At 41.2% G+C, this 22,697-nt stretch overlaps 1 protein-coding gene across 9 annotated transcripts in view; it reads left to right on the forward strand.

The window, feature by feature from the left end:
* The window catches only part of MBNL2 (muscleblind like splicing regulator 2), a 148,591-nt gene extending 126,369 nt beyond the window's left edge, over positions 1–22,222 (forward strand). For all 9 annotated transcript variants that reach the window (XM_024568648.3, XM_045201326.2, XM_024568664.3 and 6 more), the window contains one exon: positions 19,454–22,222. In XM_024568648.3, the coding sequence (XP_024424416.1) occupies positions 19,454–19,468 (15 nt within the window). In that variant the 3' untranslated portion in view covers positions 19,469–22,222. The remainder of the gene's footprint in view (positions 1–19,453) is intronic.
* Positions 22,223–22,697: the final 475 nt, after the last annotated feature.

Genomic DNA, 22,697 nt, shown 5'->3' on the forward strand with positions numbered 1-22,697 from the left:
ATGTAAACAAAAAGACAGTAAATAAATTTACTAACAACTATTTCCTATTTCAGTTAAGGTCGTTGGGCCTCCATAGATAAATTATATCTAATAATATTATTATTATTTACAAACTACTTATGTACCAGATACTCTTCTCAATGGTTTCTCTCCCATACTAATATATTGTATATTAAATGTCATATCGTGTATTTTCTGTTATATGAGAGGGCATGCATACCTCGTATGCATAGATACACTCAGTTCTTACAACAGTCATTTAAGTGTGGTTATCATCATCCGCATTTTATACACGGTAAAGCTGAAACAGTCTTACTACCTTAGGCAAAGAGAAACAGCTAACCAATGGTCCTGCTGGAATTTAATCCCTGGAGGTTTCACTCCAGAGGCCTTGCTGTTAACCACCACGCTACACTGCCTTTCTCTATAATTATAAATGCACGAAAGTCACTTCTTCCACAAACATAACTGTCTTTTGAATGAGACCCAGTAGCAGCAGAGTCTGTTGCTAATGCAGCTCAAACGAAGATGAATCCTAAGCAGGGAGATGAACTGAATGTGAGCATAGCTTCAAGCTAGTTGTGTAATAGCCAGGCCATGTTTCCAACCATATTGCAGATATATGTTATATGTTATGCTATATGTTATATATGTTTAACATATAGCCATGTGATAATAGCCTATGTAATGCTATAACCAGTAAGTAGACTGAAAATTGTGAATAATTCTATACAAGTAAGGAAGTAAAAAGTATGATATATACAAATAAAGAAGGATTAGTCATTTATCTTAGTGAAACCAAGTTCATGGGCATACTTTGCGAATCACTGTCCTAGACTTTACTTCCAGCTTCTGCCAGTCATCACACAAAGAGCTTGGTAACAAGCGAAATGAGAATTGAAAATGAGAATGCCATATCAATCAGCCAATGGAAGCCTCCTCACGGATGGTCAGGATGGGCGTGTCCATAGATGCTGATGCGGAAACAAATTTCACTGCAGAGTGCACACTAAAAGAGGTAGCGGGAAATAGCTTAGTATTGGATTACCTAGTAGTGTTTCATATTATGAGAAATTTTATTGACTAAAATGAGAGTGCAGATTTGAATTCCTATAACGTGAATTCTTACAGTACCCTATGCTGTCATTGCTTTATTATTTTTTATTTCAAAACTGCATTCTATTTCTAGAAGGGAGAAAATAATTTCTGAATAAATACATTTTAAGTCTTAGTTTTTTTCATTATGCACAGAGATTATTCAGTTTACCTAATCACATCCTTGAAGGCCCAATTAAAATGCAACTTATACTCTGGGTCTTTCCCTAAAACCCTGCAGAATGACGTACTTTTCCCTCTCCTCTGAATTTGTCAAGAACTTTATCTGCACGCTCCTTGAAGCATCATCCGTAGAGAGGAAGAACGACAAGCACAAATGTACAAAGGTGGGAAAGTGTAGAGTTCAGAAGAGAAGAGCTAACAATAGGCTGGTCACAGCTACAACATAGGCTTGATTCGGACTGTGCAGGGTCTTAAATGCCAGGTGAAGGGCTTCGGCCCTTATTTGGCCACTGGAGAGTTTTCAAGCAGGACAGAACTCTAGGTGAGCAGGTCTGCTGAGGCCACCGGCGAGATGTTTGACCAAGAGTCTAAACTGGGACAGTGGCAGCTGGCAAGGGGCTTGCTTTTTCTTGCCTTTGCCTGTGACATAAGGAGAGTTCCTTTCAGCCAAAGAGAAGCATAGCAACTATTTCCTACTACGGCAAAACATATCCAAACAATGCCACATAGCAGAAAAATAAATTTGGGCTGACGTGAAAGGTGAACAGCAGGAAGTCGCCTCTGTAGGACCTGAACTGAATGCCTTTGAGAACAGCAGTTGGGTGGACAGTGTGGTCACATGCCTCCAGGGTCTTGATCCAAGTGTGCGGCTTCCCACTTCCTCCCTAAATACGCCTTCAGAGCCACAGAAACTCAAAGACCTCCAGGCCTTTGCTCGAGAGAGAGAGTCCCTTCAGATTTGGTGTAAATACACATCACCCACGTTTCCACGGTGGTAAGAGCTGTGTGGGCAGTGGGTGCCATTATTTGTCTCATTCATTCTGGGTCAAGAGTCCCTGCGACGAAGAAAAATTGTTCCTTGTCGGATGTTAGGATTTTATTTTTTTACTGCAGCCTTCCACCAGTACCATCTCTACCTTTAAAACTGGTGAGATCAAACTATATTTCCGGCCATACAATAAGCAACAGGCACATCTTCAGAAAGTGGTAATTCATCATTAAAATTGTGACCTCAAAGTCACATCTTCTGAACCCTCCCCCAAAGGTTAAATCCATTCAAGAGAAAGTTGGCCTTAGGAAGAGCTTTTTTGAAATTTGTTGTTTTTTTTTTCTTTTTAGTCCTTACCAGAGGATATGTTTATTGGTTTTGAGAGAGAAGGAGGGAGAGAGAAAGAGAGAAAGAAAAAAATCAATGTGAGAGAGAAATATCTCCTGTACGTGCCCTGACTGGGGATTGAACCCACAACCTTTTGGTGCACAGGACAACACTCCAACCAACTGAACCACCTGGCTAGGGCTGAAAATTTGTTATTAATATATCATATACACACAACCCTTCATTTACTGGAATATTTGATAAGTAAGAAAATCCCATTTCCCAGACATGCCACCTGACAGAATTTTACTACGGATAATCAATTTCAACAATATCTTATCAGAAATGGGAAATAATTACATGTAACCAGATGTATATATTGTGTTTTGTCTGGCCTGCTACAAATTACTAGAGAGGAAAGAGAAAAGCAAATCATGAGATTCTACTTATCCTCACGTATAAATGTGAATACAACTTCGAAACTATTTGTGTGCAGATTCTTGGATTTGTAAGTCAGCCTCTACCAACCAAGAAATCTAGCAAGGCAAGGTCACGTTTTACTCCAACGCTCATCTCAAAGAGTTGTGTAAAACATCTACTATTCAAAACCATCTGCCAGGACTATATTCAGATGAACGTAGGAGGCATTAAATGTTCCCTTCCACTTGACCGGTTTGGAGCCTGTGCCTTCACAAGAAAACTCCTGGTCCTGCGAAGTCCCCACGTAGGAGGTGCAGAGTCCTGTCAGATGCCTCTCCTGAAATACAGTAAAGTGGCTGGCCTCTATGGATGGCCCAACTGTGAAAAGACTCCTTTCTTGTGGTTTGCTGGTTCTGGGGGGCAGATTATAGACAGCAGCTGGGCCCCAGGTAATGTTATACTCCGCAAGGCTGAGGCAGCAAGTGTCAGAATCCAACCCTCAGGAACGGGACTTGGGCTGAGACACCTGTCTCAGCATTGCCCTGAGACAGTGGGGTAGCCACCTGTGGCTTTCTGCTGATAGTCTAACTATAGGAGGGGTCCCATTTCAGTAATGGGTCTCGTTGGTGAGACAGCATTGCCACCTCAAACCTTGTGTGGAGAGAGGCCAAAGGGAGTGAGCATGTGTGTAGAAGGAGGTGGATAGAGAGAAAGGGAGAGAATGAGATTGAAGTCTACTGTATCTATCCAAGTAAAAAAAAACCAAAGCTATTAAAATTACAGTATTTTCATTCAGTGTATGCTATTGGTTAAAGCTTCTTGGCAAATTTAGTCTAAATTCCATGGCGCAATGCAGCTAGATTCCAATGCAGCATTGGAATCCAGGCCTGCTAGTGTGGTCAAACTATTTCTAGAAGGGAGGTAGGAGGGTTCCTCTGTCTTAGGTGGACTTGGTTCTACAGGAGCCATATAGAGGCAGATTATTTTTTCTCTTCAAGAAAGCAGAAAATAAGGAGAAAATAGACCTTTTCCTTTCCCGCCTCAGAAATTGCCACCTTGCAGGACCACCATGAGGTTTAATGAATAAATGTATTTGCAGACTTTCTCTAAGGAAAGACTAAGTTATGTAAGTGTCATAATCTAGTACATTTTCATTTTCCATGAATAATTTACACCTCATGGCGAGACACTTGGGTGGAATCCTTTTGTATTAGCACCTAAAGACCTAACACCAGTTCCAGTTTTGTGCAGTGCAAGAGGAAACGTCAAGGGTTCCTGTGTAGAACTTGACCTCCTGGTGGATTGTCCTACTTAGTACGAGCAAATCCCACAATCTTTCCCATTTTGATGGAATTTGGGGGACTCTTTTTAGACTGAAAAGTCGTGGTCCCTACAGTATTTTGACTTTTGTTACAGTAATAAAATTATGCTCCGTTTTTCTAACTTGAGAGTTCCCTCTTTTGAGCAGAAGGAATACACAGTTCATTCTATATGTATGTTTATTTCCAGCTCTCAATTTGTAAGGAAAAACTAGCTGCAATGCAGGAATTCAGATCCATTGCCAAGAGTTGAAAGGTGAAAGGGGTCTTGTTCCAATTAAAGTTGCCCGAACAGAGGCAAATTTTTATTCATTAGGCATTTATCTCCCCAAGTGCTGCCACAACCGCCTGCCTTTTCACACTTGCACCTGCGTGTTTGGGAAGCTGCCAGTCTTCCTGAGTGAGTGAAAGGAGAGGAGAGAGCTTTGCTGCTTCCCCATGAGCTAGCCTGGCTGTCGCTCCCACTGTACCTGCCAGGACAACCCCCACATGTCAAAGACTAAGTGGTATTAGGTCTGGCCTCTCAGCCCCTTCTGGCATTCCCTCTAAGCAGTGGCTTCTGAGGTCTGAGTCTGCTGATCATTCCAGAAGCCACCAGTGTGGGGAGGTGCTAAAGACACCTAGGAGTTTACTGCCTAGTCAAAGAGAGTGAAGAAAGTAGATAATGTCACAGAATGCAAAAGTCATATGCTCAAACATTACTACCTGGGAAGTAAGCCCCATGGCATGGCCTTGTGCCTAACGTGGGGAGGTAAGTCTTGAGGGATGTGAAGGAATTAGGTCACAAGCAGGTGAGGCTGTTCCTGAGGAGTGTGTGAAAGTTAAGGGGTGAACACGGGGGTAGGGGAAGGGGAAAGGGTGCTGACGTTATAAACACACAGCATTATGCTGTACAGGTGCTGCCATGTAACCCGATCAGGTGGGTCCTCTGCTTCTTGTGCATGAGACAAAATCAAAGCTCAGATATAGCCACAGCTTGAATCCGTAGTCGAGCCTGCACTTGACCTCAAGCCTGCCTGACCCTGAAGTCAATGCTTCCCTCTTAGCCTACGTTGTTCCCCAATAGCCTGTGGGGTTCAGACAGGAGCTTCAGGATCAGTCTCGGACTTTCTCCCACAACAGGGGCTGATGGGGCAGCTATTAACACATCAGCTCTAAAGAAGGGGGGCACTCTGGCTCACGTGGGCGACGTGACATGTTCCAGGCCGCGCTGCAGTGAGTGAGAGAGTGAAGGGGAGGATGCGTGTGGGCAGTACTGGAAAATTCAGGTGAGGAGGTGAGGAAAGGTGAGGTTATGGAGGGCCTTGAATGGCAGGATGAGAGCAGGACAGAAATGTTAAATGAGAGATGCAGAAACACTAATCCACTGGAAGCGAGTGGGGAGCTAGAAACTGGGATGTATAGGCTCAGTGCAGAGTAACCGGTGAGGAAGCCACTTCATTGATGAGTGTTGAAACTGGGAGAAAAAAGAGAAAACATGGGAAGGATGAACAATCGAGAATCAGGGAAATTCAGGGAGGTGTTCGGATCCGTAGCTCTCCCAGTGGCCTTACCCCAGGGTCTGTGTGTCTGTGGATTTCACTGACTCCTCCCCTGCCACATCAACCATCTGCAGGACAGGTCTCCCGGTGACCTACAGAAAAAGAATGGTTCTTGTTGACACGGCTTCACTTTTACTTGCACTGTAAAGGGCAATTGGTTGACTGGTATTTTCTGACATTGGTTTATGAAAAACACTATAGCTTTTTTAGCATTGAGAATCCATCATCCTTCAACATTAGGTAAAATAGGCTAGAATTTTAGTCTGTCTGTTTTACTTTAGGTGATCAAATGATGTCATCCCTATGATCACTCCACTTGCTCTGGAGTTTTCAAAGATCTCAGACTTCCTGGAGGGTGAGCTTGGCATAATCAAATACAGGCCCTCTTCAGTGTGCACCACAGACGCATTTCTGGAAGCAGCATCATTAAGCTGGTCATTGCAAAATGTCACCCGTGTCCCCATAGTCACAGTTACATCGGGCCTTGCCGGTGTAACCCAAGACCCGCGTCAACTACAACAAAGTCATGGAGGATGGTGAGTCACACGAGCAAATTTAGCACACGCAAGCCGTGTTTCTACAGTAACACACACACACACACACACACACACACACAGGAAAATGGCGGTGCAGGTTACATTGTAAATTGGAACAGGAGCCCAGATCAGCAAGGTCACCTACCCGGATCACATAGACAGTAAGAGAACCAAGACCAGCACCCAGTGACCTGTGTGCTGCCTCGAGTAGCGCTTTCCCCTCACACCGCGCAGCCTTCCCGAGAAAGGGCTTTAGATGGTCATCCACGGCCCCGAGTGCTCCAGGGATCTAGAGATAACTCCAGAGCTCTCCTGTGCAGCACTCACCAACGACACTGTGCTGAGCCTTTTAGGTGAATCATCTTACTAAAACCCAAAACAGCTCTGTAAGGGACTATTCTTATCCCCAATATATGCGTGTAGATGAGAAAACCGCAATTTCAAGAAGCAGAGAGGCTTGCCCAAGATCATCTATTAAGTGGCAAAACCACATTGAGAACTTTTCCCCAAGCTCCTAACCTCTCATTTTACAATGAGAAGAAGGACCTGAAATGGTCACATGACTCACTCAAGGTGACAGGAGAGTTAATAAGAGGGAGAGACTCGTCTCCTGCCGGCTCGCCTAGTCCTCCTTCCACTGTCGAAACACAATCCACCGTGAATATGCGCTATCCATTTTTTTGGAACAATCAATAGCTTGCTTCCTCCTCAGAATTTAGAATGATTTTTGAAGAATCCAAAAGAGACCCAGGGATGTTAAACTCGATTTCTTCTCACTCTCCAAATACTTTTTCCGGTAATGACTTCATGGTTCTTCCATTAGTCATTCCTTCAATATTTTTCATGTTACCCTGAAATATTTGAAAGGGCCAGAGAACCACTTTAGTTATGAGAATTTAGGAGAAAAGGAATTGCTTCAATCAATTCCAGGTATTCATCTTCTCTTCTTTGCTCTTCCCTGACTCCTGCGGCACAGGGGGGTGGCCTCGAGCAAGGAAAGAAGTTAAAATAGGGAAATCTAAGGAGTGTGTCAAGGTTGAGAAGAAAACTCCCCTGTGTTCCTTTGCCTTGGAAAAGGTGTTTAAGAGTTGCTTTTAAAAAAAATATCAACTCGTAAGTTTCCTCATTCTTTCTGCTGTGTGAGAAGAGGTGAAGCCTTAAAAATTGAAGTCTGGTTGTTTATTAGACAAGATTGGGTGTGCAGAGCGTCCATAAGTAGTGGTTCGCTCGAAGCACAGTGACCTAAGGTTTATTACTAATTGTACACCTTGTCAAAATATTCATGTGTTCTGGCTTGGCCTAGAAATTAAAATAGGTGAAACGAAATATTACCACATGATGACAGCAGCACCATGTGCTCGCTCCCCCCAGGCTTGCGTTAACTCCATTATCCAGTCCTCACAACAACTCACGAGTTAGGGACAATGCTGCGTTCCTGTGATGCAGACGAGGAACACCAAGAATCATTCACCCATGGTGGCACATCTGTTAGGCCCAGAAGCTGGCTTTGAACTGGGTCTGCCTTCAAAGAATGGCGGGTCCTGCCTCTGGGGACATGTTATCTGTCTCCTCCTTGTTATTCATCATCATCTGCTACTGGCTGGTAATGTTTTATATAAAATATCTTAGTTTGAAATGACTAACGTGAACGACAGCTGGGACTTTCATAAATAAATAGAGAAATTCAGCCTATATTAAACTGTCAGTGACAGGTCAGGATATACATATACGGAAACGGAAGTAAATGTTACTTGACATTTTAAAAAATCTTTGTCTCACCAAAAGTCAAGTTTATTGCCAACATAGACGGAGTTCCATCCAGATCATATAATATTTAAATGTACACTATTACTATTTGAATGCCTATTTAAATAGAAGTTGAATCCAAATTTTATATAAGATTATGAATCTTAAAATAGACTAAGGAAAGGAAACCAACATTCATCAAAAACCACTATTACATATCAGAAACTTTATATACATTCTTTCATTCAATATTCAACAGAACTCTGTGAAGTGTCTTATCCATTTTCTAGAGCAGAGAAAATCTTAAAACATAATTTACTTAAGATTAAAGAAGTAGGAAGTGGCTACACAGTGTGAGAAGTAAGATTTTCCTGGCTCCAAATCCTGTTCTCTTACTCGCCCACCATATTTGAATTAGTTAGAGATGATTATGGCCAAGGTAGGATTGGGATTAATCTCTTTATATGGTTTCCTTAAAAACTTCTAACTACTGAGTTTTAACAACTAATTGTAGAAGTTGTAACAACCTAAGAAGAAAGTTCTAGTAGAACTTTTAACATCTGAATATCCGAAACAGTCTGAAAACATTGTTGGTGCATGAGGCCAAGAGCGAAAGTGAAGTTTCGGTCCAGGAAACGAGCTAGAGAGGCAGGCGGACAGGGCACCATCCTTGGGTAGTGAACTGTCGTGTGACTTCGGGCAGAAGGGAGTCCACCAAGAGGAGTCCTCTCATCCAAAACTTCCATTTCTTAAACAACAATAATTTAATTATCAAGAGACTGTTTTTTCCCACTCTTTCCACAGAGCCTTACCTATCAAGCTCAGGTTAACGAAATATCACTAGTTGAGACTGAATGTGTTGTGCGGCCTGGACTAGGTAGCTGTGAAAGGTGCAGCTAGAAAGTTCATTTAGTTGTGAGTAAAACCATAGAGCTAAATTAGAGAGCAAGCCAAGGGATTCAACGACAATTCAGGTGAGCCCACAGGAAAGCCAGGGATCCCATTTTGAAGCTAAAACACGGAAGGATGCAAAGAAGGGCAGAAAAAGGGGGGAAAAGAAGGAATTAAGTATTGGCAAGAAAGGGGAATGGAAACGGACCGTTTGATGGTTACAGAGTTACAGGTTGGAGCGATGGAAAGTTCTGCGGATGGGTAGTGGCAATGGTTGCACACCCATGTGAGTGAACTACTCACTTAAAAATGGTTAAAATGGCAAATTTTATGCTGTGCCTATTTTGCCACCAAGAAGAGAGGATTAAGATTGGAAAATAAAGATGTCTCACTGTACTTAGGTTGTTTTATCAAGTCCATAGTATAAAATTATTCTTTTCACATTGAAAATTCTTTATTGCTGCCATGTTCTCCTGAGAGTTCTGTTTTCACAAAGTAGGTCAGTGAGTGCAAACGCAGATTCTTCCTCAGCAAACCATGTCTGTTAGAAGCTGAGGCAATGTTGAGGTGCCACCCCACACAAACATCCACTGTTTCCTCAATGGCGACACATTGTCACACCTTTTTTTTTTTTTTTTTTGAGAGTGTTGGCAGAGCCAGCTGAGGCTTTATTTGGGGAGGAAAAAACCCCCACTTGATCTGGCTTTTAGTCGGGGGCATGGGTAAGAGGCGGTGCTCCAGGCAGTAAGTGCCCTCACCCCAAGGTGAGCTGAGGCCTGGGGCTGTGCCTTTCTTAGTAGATGTTTACTAAGAATCCAGTGTCCTGTGATATTCAGAATTCTGGGAATACAGTGCTGAACAGAACAGTCCCTGCTCTCATGGGTTTTACATAGTCAGGGGGACAGGCAACAAGCCTACATGCAAATAATTACAAAGTATTGGGTTGGCCAAAAAGTTCGTTTGGTTTTTTTTCCATATGATGGCTCTAGTGCTTAGTTGTCTCTAATTTCATTCAAAACGATTTTGTTAGATTGTATTGTGACAGCTGTCATATTAGCATGCATTTAAAAACAACATCAAAATTGGTGAATTTTTGTGCAGCCATTTTAACATTGAAGATGGAAGAAGATACACAACATTTTTGGTGTATCATGCTTTATTATTTCAAGGCAAAAATGTAACTAAAATGCAAAAAAAAAAGATTTGTGCAGTGTATGGAGAAGGTACTGTGACTGATCAAATGTGTCAAAAGTGGTTAGTGAAGTTTCTTGGCACTATTGACACTTTGGTCAAATAATTCTTTGCTGGGAAGCTATATTATGCATCGGAAGATGTTTAGCAGCACCCCTGGCCTCTGCCCACTAGAAGCCAACAGAGGGAGACAGCCGACATACTCAAAATACCCAAATCAATAAAGTTATTGGTGAAAATGAAAACTGTCTCTTATTTTACGGAAAAAAATAACCTGACTCTTTGGCCAACCCAATAATCATCATATAATAAGGATCATCTCGAAAAGCGGAGATGCTGGAAGAAAGGGCCTAACCACTGAGCTCCGAGGGAGGGCAGTTGGTAATAAAGAAGTAAGAGAACGTGGAAGCTTTCATCCTTTGTATGTTTTCTTCCTTCGGTTTCCATTTCGTCGTCTATTATACCCGGCTATTTGGGCCCTTTCTGGGGAGTTATTAGGGAGGACAGATGGCAACGTGGATTAATTACCCACCACACTGCAGAGTGAAAAAGCAAGGCTCAGAAGGGTCACGGAGCAGGTCGGTGGCACAGAGAAGCCTCTAGAACTTTTACTCCAGAATCCCTTTTGATTGGTCCCTTGCATACAATTGAGTGGTTTTGTTAATCTTTCTCTCTCTCTGACACACACACAAAAAGAACTGAAAACAGAACAAATTTCGCTGGAAATGTTGCTAGCACCGTCATCTCACCAGTCCGAGAAACATGCGAGATAATTAACAGACATACTTCACGTACTGTACATAATAATAATCTTACCGTTCTTTTTACTGAATCTTCGCACTTTACTTTTCTGCCTTTGGTGTCTTCAAAGCCAATTCTTCGTGGGCTGAATTGTCCAGTCTGCCCCGCTGTTAAAATGAACACTGGAGCCAAACTGCACCCAGGATTCTAACACAAAGGCAATGGCCACAAAGACAGGGCATTGAGTTGCCATGGGGATTTTATGTTGAATCCAACAGGATCTTCTTTCTGGGATTTTTCTGGACCTGAATCTTTGGTTTATTACTGGGGGCAAAACCACATATTGAAAAGAGCAGTTATAAATGAATGCTTCAGAAAGTTCTTTTCAGTTGCTGCATAAACCACTTTTTAAAAGTGTAAGAAAGAGTTCTTAGATTGTACCTCCGTATCCAAAGCTCTCCTTCAACGAAAGAGCCTCAGATGTGGGCAGCCTATTGAATCCCAGATAGCTTTGCTCGCTATAAATCTTTCTATAAATCATCTCACTGTAAATACTCTAAAGATAATGTTTTTAGAGAAATATTTTATATTTCCTATAATGCTTTAGAATATTTTTAAATAGTGTGGCCCCAATATTATATATTGTTTCTTGATTTAGCAGAAGAATATAGCCTTCTTTTGTATGCAGACAGTCCCTAATTTAAAAAATGTTTGTTCAAAATCCCCTTTGTCGCCTGGTTTGGGACTCATAATTTTGCTGTGGAGACAGTGACGGTCGCTGATGTTTGGGCCTCTAGACTGTCTGCAACAGTGTAACTCATGCTCAGAGATAGTACTGTGCTAACAGCATGGAGCTGGCCCAATGCCATGTTCACAGGTGTTTCTGTGTCTTTGAGATTCAAGATGCCAAAAGCATGTGCATACCTCAAGCCCCAGGCAGCTGTGTGACAGGAAAGACCTTCCCCCTCGCCACCTGCACACAGTCTAGGAACCATTATAAACGTGGTGAATTCCATGATTGGAATGTTCATTGGGGAAGGTTTATGGAGTAGGAATGGGAGTGTGAAGTCAAAGATGTCAGGGGATGAACAAGAAGGTAAAAGCTGGGACCTGTTGGTGGGTAGCCACCAGCCACATTCATACCACCGTCTTCCTCCTCTCCCTCGGATGATGCGATGGCTTGATCTGCCCACTTCTTTCTTCCTGGCTGTCACGTGGCCCTTCCAGTCTAGGGCTGTGTTTTGTTTTGCCCTCTGGCTACTGCGACCCAAACATGGCCTCCATAGCTCCTCTCTTCCTGAACACAGCACTCCTGAGTGTGTTTTTGTTTTAAACACTTCCCTGGCATCAGGGGAAAGCACAAGAAGGAAAATATCTCCTCTCATATACCTTTGTCTTCTTCCTCATTTATGTCCTGTAAGCAAAAACGTCACCCTTGGATAACACATGGGTGTTTGGATGATCCGGGGACTAGATTCCCATCTCACCAGGAAAGCCAGCAGTAATGGTCCTCAGAATCCTCGCAGGACAGTGGGACTGAGAGGAGCTGGGACTGTGGTAGAGGGTGGGGTCATGATCAGAGCCCCCTAAATCACTCGAAGAGTCTAGCTGTGTCCACACGTGGCATGGGCTCATGGGAGGAGCGAGATGCTATTCAAGCCAAGAATTCCGATACAGGTATTCTGTCCAGGGGATGTCAGTGTGGACCCTGCTCAGTGATCTTCAGTGAGGCCAGGGTCATTGCCTTCCATGCACAAAGTCGGTGATTAATATTGTAAATGGTAATTTTGTGTGTTAGAACGTCTATCTTCACTGTGTTCAGATATCACAAAATGGAAAACGTTAGACAGAACCGAGTGGCCGACACAATGATAGGGCAGCCAAAACGGGGGAATTAGAGCTGTGACCGGAAACCTTCTAGTAATGACGGAGGGCAAAACAGTAATCCTGGGCCAGTACTCTTCAGCGTCCGCTGCATGTTGTGGGCATTCCAGCCAACCTGAGGTTGCGCTTCTCAAGAGTGAAACTGATTGTCGTATGTAAGAATTTTATGCCTTTTCTACATAAATAAAACTCCCTCTTGAAAACAAGTCAAATATGGCATAAGACACTGCCATCCCCCAGAACAATATCCCCCCAAATAATAAATATGAGCATTTTTCAAAGTGTTTTTTTATACGCCACTAATTATCTTTGAGTTTTTTATACAATTAAAGTTTATGAATAGTCTTGAAATTGGCCAAAGTTCTTGAAATTGTTCATTTATTAACACACATATCAGTAGAATTGCTCTGATAACTGTGTGTATCAAGAGACCAAAGCCATTTACATTTAATTCTAGTAACCCATAATATAAGTACAGATTTACAGCCCAAATGTACAAATGTCCCTCTGCCCTTGTACAATTCGCTTTAATCAAAAATGGTTCACAAGTTTTGCCTCTTGGACAAAATCGGGAAATTTCAGACAGTCACGTTGCCATGGCAAAGCTGTGTGGAGAACCAGGGAAAGGGCGGAGTGGACGTGGGACAGGAGAGATTGAAGGAGGGAGGAATAGCAGGGGAGGGTAGTGAAGAGGCACATGGCGACAGAGTAAGGAGACTGAAGAAATGAGAAGATACTGGGATGGTGGGCCGCAGGCACACTTCCTTAGCCAGGCCATATTTTTAGGCATTCCATTGTTTTCTATTTTTAAATTGGTAATAAGTTTTGTTTATAAAGACAGTGAAACATCCTTTCTTTAATTGCTTCCTGAGGGAACAGGCCCTTGTAACCATGGAAAAAGATTTCTAAGAAGTCACCCAAGTCTAGAAGTTTCCTTCAGGTGGCCTTTTTTGTTTATCTGCCATGTTCCCATCCTCTGTGAGCGATTCTGCACCCCTGCTTAGAATACTTTTCCTTTTGTCTGTATATAACAGGGGTGGACGAATGGGGGGGAACGTTTATATGGATGTTGCAAAAGGGCTCTTTTCCCACCTCCATTGCTGCATCTTACTTGTGAGTCTATTAGTTCTCTGTTCGTGCTGACATTGTGGCATTGCGGCCTCAGTAATCCCTTATTGATTCGGCCGTTTGTGCAACCAGTAGTCACTAAGTGCCTCCCACGTGCCCAGCCCTACCCTAGACACCAGGGATATAAAGGTCAACGGGACGCTGTCCCATGCTGAGAAAACACAGCCTGTCGGTGGACCTAGTCACTGCCACAGCCCTGCTTTGAATGGCCTAGGTGAGCTCCCACGCTAGTGATTCCTTCAGCAAGACCATGCAAACACTTTATAAGGTATATGCATTTTATTCACCTCTTCAAACTCAACATTACAGAGACATTATTGGATAGCTTTGCACAGGAGGATTTAACTAAAACATGCACGATCCCTCTTTTGTAACTGTTTTGTGGTTTGGAGCCATAGGAATAGTTGGTCTTTTCACCGAAACGTTTTCTCCTGTCAGTGAAGCCGAGCAGTAGGAGTTCTTACTGAATTTGATACTGAGCTAACTTTTTAAAGGTAACCCATTTGATGTCCCTGCATCTTGGCAATGAGCAAGTTTACATAAGAAGGGTGAACACCTCTAGGTGTTGCCTAGAAGCTCCCAATCTCCGAAATTATTCATACATTCCTGGAGATCACCCACTAGGCCGAAAACTCAGAAAGCATGAGTGTTGGTCCCTCGGAAGCACTGAGGGAAGTCTGCATGGGTTTGTCCCCTCTGGCACCTTCTCTCCTGAGAGCCAGGCAGCTCGCCTGTTGCGTGCCCGCTGCTGATGTGGTCCAGTGCGCCGTTTCAGCCTCCGCAGACAATTTTGCTTTCACCTACAAGCATTTCCCACTCGGGTCAGTTTTTTTTCAAGTGCCCACCAAGGGCAAAGGCACATGGATGGCTCAGCCTAAATTCACCATGGCCTTGGAAGAGACAGGGGACAGGCCTATTTCGTACCTGCCGAACCAGTCAAGGGGTAGAAGAGTATTTTCCTGTTAGGTACACAGGACCTCTTGGTCAAGTACCCTGCCCTTTGGGTGAAAGCCAAATGCCTGAAAGCGGCGGGATGAACTTCTATCACCGAGCTCTCCTGATCCTGCCCCAGGGGTGACTGCTGCCTCCCTGCATGTCACCTGCAGCTTTGGCCGCTGCCTGGCTCCAGAAGCTAGTGACCCAGGCTGAGGGGATATTCCCTCCAAGAAAGTAAGGTTCGAAAAGGCCACAGAACAGCAGCGCATAGCTGCATTCACCCCAAAACACAGAGTTGTTTTCTATAATGTGAATTTGTTGCCGAATTTCCAGTTTGCTGCTTTTTTTTTTTTTTAATGAAAAGGTCAAGCAGTACAGAGCCCAGGTTTCTGCAGGCAGCAACTGGCTGGAGCTTAGGTGCTGCTGCTCCATTCTCCCTCAACACAGGTCCTTCCACCTGCCACACTCTGTGCCTGGCCCACTCACTTCTGTACCTTTCCTGCCTGGTCCCAGAGGCTTAATATCTAGGCACTACCTAGCCCAGTCTTCCTTCAACAAGCTTGGCTGCCATTGCACCGAGCCGATGGTAGGTACTTCACTGAGGGAGCAGGGATCATTGAATGGCTGCTCATAACACATCTGATGGGGAACCACCCATTCGATGCTCTTAGGGGCCATTCATGCTCTGTCTTCAGTAAATAAATATGAGACTAGGTGTGCATTGGGCCGCAGGGGAGTAATGTAAGCATGTGAATTAAGCAGACTCATCAGATCCTTAACTCCCACCACCTGGAGGAGACGCTCATTGATGAGTGGACTTTATTGCAGCCACCTGACATTTGTGCATCACAGACACTCTCGTCACAGCCGGGGGGTCCATCCACTAAAGATGTGTGCAGGCACTTACAACTGGGGTCAAGCGAGCCTTTGGTTTAAAAATAGAATCGCCGATTTTGTGGGCACCAGCTCTCCTCATTCCCGTGGAAAAGGAATTGAAAATAACGCTTTCAGGCCGAGGCTTCGATTCACCACATTAGATTGGCTCGTCCTATTCAGTACTCTAACTCCCTGCTTTGTCATGATTCTGTTTTACAAAGTAATAGTTATCCGAGGGGCTGGTCTATCAGGGAGATGGGCAGAAATCAATATAAGCAGGGGGGCCAACATTTCGGTAAGGACCTCCGTTGCAGGAAGCAGGCATGTTTGCAGCACCCAGCGGGAGGAGGCCTGGGGTACCACGTGCTCGGCCATGCAGGCGAGGACACCCCATGGAGGGGCCTAGCAGCCCAACAAGTCACCCATCTTGCTCCTCCAGACAGTTAGTCCCACCCCGTGCTCCTGTGCTCTAAGCCCCACCCCACTGCCTACCATTTTCTTGATCCCCAAGCTCCCAGGGGAGGTCTGAGCACCCTGAGAGGCACAGACATGCTCTTTGGAATCACTGATTCCCCCGGTCCCATCGCAGCCTTGTCAGTACGCCCTACCTCTGTGAGCTCGTGCCGGCTTGTGCAGGCACTTGTAGAACACGGAACCTGAGTAAAAGCTGTTTGTGCTCTCATTTCCTAGTCTGGGACTTAGGGCTGCAACATTGTCCTAGCTATTGAGGCTCTGGTAACAGTTTCTCAGCGCCTCCTGGAAAATCAGTCTATTGCAGTTTAAAGTGATGTTAATGATGCTTCAGAGAGGGGACTCTTAGTATACCCAGGGTGGTAGCTATTTCTCTAACTTGTACACAGTCTGGCAGACCCCAAAGGAGTTTTCAATCGCCCCTCCCTAGAAAACATGGGCTGCAGTGCCTGCAGGTGGAGGAAGGGACTTTGAATATGGGCCTCAGCTTCGATGAGTACAGGGCTGGGGGGGATGCCAGGGGCAGCCAGACTAACAAGGTCACTCTGGTGAACTATGGTTTAATTAACCATTTTTTTTTTATGGACAAGCTCAGGATGAGAGCTTGTCAATGTCAGATTCATAACGCATGCTCCTGAGCCATTATAAACCTGTTCTTTTAGGAATCCATTATCTTTTGTATCCATATTGAAATATGCAGTCACCTTCTGAAACTTTTGCTCCCCCTGACCATTAAAATTGCAGTGGCAATTGAAGAAGTTTTTCTATGTGAAAAACATATTTTATATGTCTGTACAGACCTAATATGGAAGAAAATCTCTGAGGAGAAGCAACTGGAAACACACAAAATGTATCTGCTCATCTTCAAAGTATATTTCTTTGGTGTGATTTAAAAATATAATCTGACTTAATAAAAGCCACATTAAAAATGAGACAGATGAACCCTCTTTCCCTCAGAATGGCTTCTCCACACCCTCCTCCTCAACACACACATTTGGCTCTTCCTTCCAGAGCTGCGCTTCCAGCTGGGCGAGGTCCTGCTCTTCCCATGGGCCTCAGTGCCTGTAATACCCTATGTCTTCTAGCATCAGAAGCAGCCACCAAATGGGCAGGAGGTAAATCAGAGGCACTCGGCTGATAACGGTTCCTCATCTGGACTCCTGCTCTGTCTATATTTCCAGAATATACTTCACCCCAGAGTACACCCAATTCAGCAAGATGCATTTCTCAGAAAAAAATTAATAGTCAAATTATATTTTCAAGAAAAGAGCTATCATCAAAAATAAATACTCAAACTTTTCCTACCTTCTAAAATCAAACCTCTTGAACTTCTTGAAGCTCACAGCTGCTAGGAGCATGATTCATTTTTGTTTTTTTATATACCACACATATAGCCCACGAGATAGCCAAAGACGTAGACCAGGGTATGATTAGAGTTTTCTGGCCAAGAGGAGAGGTGGTAGTAACAGCTGTGAGTTCGGTAGTACCAGCGGTGACTTTTATTATTTATGTCTTTCCCCATGCAATGGATGGTGTGTAGGCCGGGGCCGAGGGGGAAAGCAGTCTGGGTGAGTGCCGCTAATGCTTTTAGCTTCCTTCAAAGCTGATTTACAGTTCAGTTAACCTGCGGTGACCACACATGTCCAAAGCACTGTGGTCACTAATATCTATAACATAAATTTGCTCATTGCTGGGCTGTCTGTAGAATACTTGTTTTTCCCAGATGGTTAGAAACTTCATTCTCTATGGAATTTTAGTTTCAGTTAATAAGCAAGAATGTGAATATAGTCTATATTATATCTATTTAAAGAGACTACAGATTGTTTTCCCTGTGTATTTTAGAGAGACTCTTGCTAAAGTAGAAGGAAAGTAGAAAGAAAAACAGGACATGATCTTGGGACACATTCTTATTTGGAAACCTTACAGGCATTGTTGAAACTAAGGGACAAAATAGAATAATTCCTATTTAATAATCAAATATCTAAGTTTAATAATGATATTATAATGTAACCATCTGAAGAACGAATATTAGCTATTTGTAATGACTATTCAAAAATATTGTGATACTTACATATAAAATCATATCACTATTTTTATTTGTCTTTCACTGTATGAGACAAGGAATGCTATTTTTCTCCATTAATTTTAAATTCCTAGAAATTTTTTTAAAAACAAAGAATTTAGTATAAATATTTATACTAATTCCATTTAGTATAAATATTTAATACAAATAAGTTCTACTTTTATCAATTCCTTGCACATCTCTATGTTCCAATAAAATAAAGGATATTTGTTTATTTCATGAAAGAAACTATTGGAGTGTTTATACTAAAACTGTTTTATAGAAACTGCAGGAGCCCCCCTGAAAGGGAAAATATCCAGATGGATGAATTCTAACATGATAGGACACAAAATTATACTTGTAGAAATGAAGCTTTTCTTAACAATTGGATCCCGGTGTGCAGAAATATTAGCTGACCTTGTCCATAAAGAATTTTTACTGCTTATTTCCTAAACAAAGACTCTTGACCATTTAATAAACAAACATCTTGTTTATTTATTGTACAAAGTTTGGTTAAAGCATTGCAGAAAGAATAAATATTTTGGTTAGGATGTGTTGAAAGCTTAGCTTTTAGGCTTGACATTGATGGACTGGGTCACACGGGGTGAGCTCCCTGTCCTCTGCAAAGGTGTGGAGCTGGGAATGAACCTGGGGGTCAAACTCCAGAGACCACAGTTTGCACTTGATAGTTTAGCTTTAGCTGTGCTTTTGGATCATTAAGAATATTTTAACAGCTTTATTAGAATATTTTCCTTTTTCTCTGTACTATGGGATGCGTAAACATTTCCTGAATTTGAAATTTGGTGGTGTTATCTCTTGGGAACAAAATTACTTGTGATGGGAACACATCTTCAAATTATAAATGCAAGTTAATAAATAAACAACACAATTTATTATACATTTTTAAATATTTATATTTAAAATTTACAAATAACTTCTCCCATGCACACAAATTCCCTCACTCGACGTCCTTGATCACCTTAGCAAATATTAATTGAAGGGTAATGAGACAACAACAAAGAAACAGGAAGCAAAAGCGAAAAAAAGAAATTAGGATCTGCAAACACTTTGTGCCCACAGACACGCTGCCCCAGTTTTAGAGAAAACACTGCATTGGAATCATCATTCTCTCCAAGGGCCCCATAGCCAAAGTGCTTAAGTCTACATTTGTTCGGCATGAAGGGTGGGGATTGTGCAAAATTGTAATTGCATCAGAATTATGAAAAGTTGAAGAAAATTCCCATTTACAAATGTCTATTTTCAAAGGGTAGAACTTAAACTCATGATTTTCCCTCACAGAAGAATGTCTAAATCACACTTATCTTTTTCTTTAACAGATAATTCTGAAATAATCAGCAGAAATGGAATGGAATGCCAAGAATCCGCATTGAGAATAACTAAACATTGTTACTGTACATACTATCCTGTTTCCTCCTCAATAGAATTGCCACAAACTGCATGCTAAATAAAGATTTAGTTCTTCTGGACAGACCACAACTCTAAGAAGCTAGTGCTGCTATATCATATATGAGTATTAAATATGGTATGCTTAGTATATTCCAACCTAAGATAGTTAACTACCTGAGACCAGCTGTGATGTTTAAAGACATAAAGGATAAAGTTTACTTTTAAAGGGTTTCTAAACATAGTTTCTGTCCTAGGAATATTGTCTTATCTCCATAACTATAGCTCATGCAGAAAGCCCAACCAATTCTGACTCAGAATATTTCAAAGTTAGCAATAAACAAATAGCATTAGTTTAAACACCTATTCCAAGGGCAGGTTCAAGTCCAGCTCCAATTCCTGTCATTTCATTTTCCCACTGGATCAAAGGGTATGTTTCACTTCTTGACATGAATGCTGCAGCAAAGACGAGAAGTGAAGTAAAAAACTGACACCTGTCCTGCAGGTCTAAAATTTGAATGGAAATTCAAGCACAAAGACTGGGGGATGCATCCACGCGTGGTATTTGGTTTGCCTGGAGATGCCGTCTTGAATCACATGATTCTAGAATAACAGTAACTAGATTGAAAAGAAACTTTGCACGGTATGAGCTTCATACCCCACCAAACAAAGTCTTGAAGGTATTATTTTACAAGTATATTTTTAAAGTTGTTTTATAAGAGAGACTTTGTAGAAGTGCCTAGATTTTGCCAGACTTCATCCAGCTTGACAAGAATGAGAGGCGCATGCCAACCGTCCAATCCGAGGGATTAGTCTTTCAAACTCACCATCCGTTTGCCTGTCACAGAATAACCCTTCTAAACTAGAACCCTAGTCAAACAAGGAAGCTGTAGGCGAGGAGATCTGTATAATATTCTAATTTAAGTAAGTTTGAGTTTAGTCACTGAAAATTTGACTGTGACTTTAATCTAAATTACTATGTAAACAAAAAAGTAGATAGTCTCACTTTATAAAAAATCCATTACTGTTTTGCATTTCAAAAAGTTGGATTAAACGGTTGTAACTGACTACAGCATGGAAAAAAATAGTTCTTTTAATTCTTTCACCTTAAAGCATATTTTATGTCTCAAAAGTATAAAAAACTTTAATACAAGTACATACATATTATATATACACATACATATATATACTATATATGGATGAAACATATTTTAATGTTGTTTACTTTTTTAAATACTTGGTTGATCTTCAAGGTAATAGCGATACAATTAAATTTTGTTCAGAAAGTTTGTTTTAAAGTTTATTTTAAGCACTATCGTACCAAATATTTCATATTTCACATTTTATATGTTGCACATAGCCTATACAGTACCTACATAGTTTTTAAATTATTGTTAAAAAACAAAACAGCTGTTATAAATGAATATTACATGTAATTGTTTAAACCATCCATTTTCTTTGTGAACATATTAGTGATTGAAGTATTTTGACTTTTGAGATTGAATGTAAAATATTTTAAATTTTGGCATCACCGCCTGTTCTGAAAACTATATGCACCAACCATATCATTTCTTTTAGAAGAAAGAAATTCACCATTTTAATTAATGTTAGTCAAAGTCTAACGACTATCTTATATCATAGATTTGATAACCCCATCAAAAGAAATCACATTCTAAGTGTAATCTTGCATAGCGCTTGTATCGTTACATTTGTTTTAATTTGTGGGAAAGTATTGTATCTAACTTGTATTTTTTTGGTAGTTTCATCTTTATGTATTATTGATATTTGTAATTTTCTCAATTATAACAATGTAGTTATGCTACAACTTGCCTAAAACATTCAAACTTATGTTCTTTTTTCTTTTTTTCTTTGTTAACTCACTTAAACTCATTGAATGCATAGTATACATTACTAAAGGGTAAATTATGTGAATCACTGAAATATTTTTGTAGACTAATTGTTGTAACATTGTCTTTATTTTTTCTTTTGTTTCATGATTTTGATGTTAAAAATTATTAGCACACAACTATTTTCAGCCCTTTAATAATGGAGCATCAAAAACATCAGCTGTATCCCCAAGCAGATATAGAGGACTGTATTTTTACTACGATATCCGTTTTCCAGAATTGTGATTATAATATGCAAAGAGTCATAACTATGCCATTTACGATAAGGAGGAGGCAAGGCAAATGCATAGATGTACAAATATATGTACAACAGATTTTGCTTTTTATTTATTTATAATGTAATTTTATAGAATAATTCTGGGATTTGAGAGGATCTAAAACTATTTTTCTGTATAAATATTATTTGCCAAAAGTTTGTTTATATTCAGAAGTCTGACTATGATGAATAAATCTTAAATGCTTTGTTTAATTACAAAAACAAAATCACCAATATCCAAGACATGAAGATAGCAATTCAACAAACATTACAGTTAAGAGATGAACATGTCACTTATATGGGAACTACATTTCACTCTTGGTTTTCCGGGTATAATAGCACTTCACCTAAATATTCTTTCAGCCATACCACTGGTAACATTTCTACTAAATCTTTCTGTAACACTTAAAGAATTCCCTCATTCATTACCTTACAGTGTAAACAGGAGTCTAATTTGTATCAATTATATGTTTTGGTTGTAATATTCAGTTCACTCACCCAATGTACAACCAATGAAATAAAAGAAGCATTTAAAAGGATTTCTAATCTTCCTCCTTTCTGTGTTGAGACAGATTGATAATCAGCAAAACAAAAATGGTTTTATGTTCACAAAGACAACATTTGGCAACTTCAAAAGAGAGCAAGCTCTGGTGTTCAAATGGGAGATCAACAGTTTCTGCCTTTGATAGCGGCTTTTTAAAAGTAAGAAAAACAATGTAAAGGGGTCTATATGTTTGCACGAGCAACTTTTTTACTGTAATGCAGAAGACAAGTTATCCTATCAGTTGCTCCTCACAAGAAAACATCCTCTGTTAATAGTGAAGGTCAAACTGCCCACTTTAGAGGATAAGTAGTTAAAAATCAAAGATAGGCTGTACTTAAAATTTTTCACACCTGGCTTCATGAAGTGTAATTTTCATCAGTAGACTGAGTTTTTAGGGCACAATCAGAAGTGAAACTTAGGGGGCCTTCCGGTCAAGATGGCAGCTAAGTAAATGCAGTACTTGCATCCTC

Source organism: Desmodus rotundus, chromosome 13 (genome assembly GCF_022682495.2).
Source record: "Desmodus rotundus isolate HL8 chromosome 13, HLdesRot8A.1, whole genome shotgun sequence".
In the NCBI taxonomy this organism is placed as follows: domain Eukaryota; kingdom Metazoa; phylum Chordata; class Mammalia; order Chiroptera; family Phyllostomidae; genus Desmodus; species Desmodus rotundus.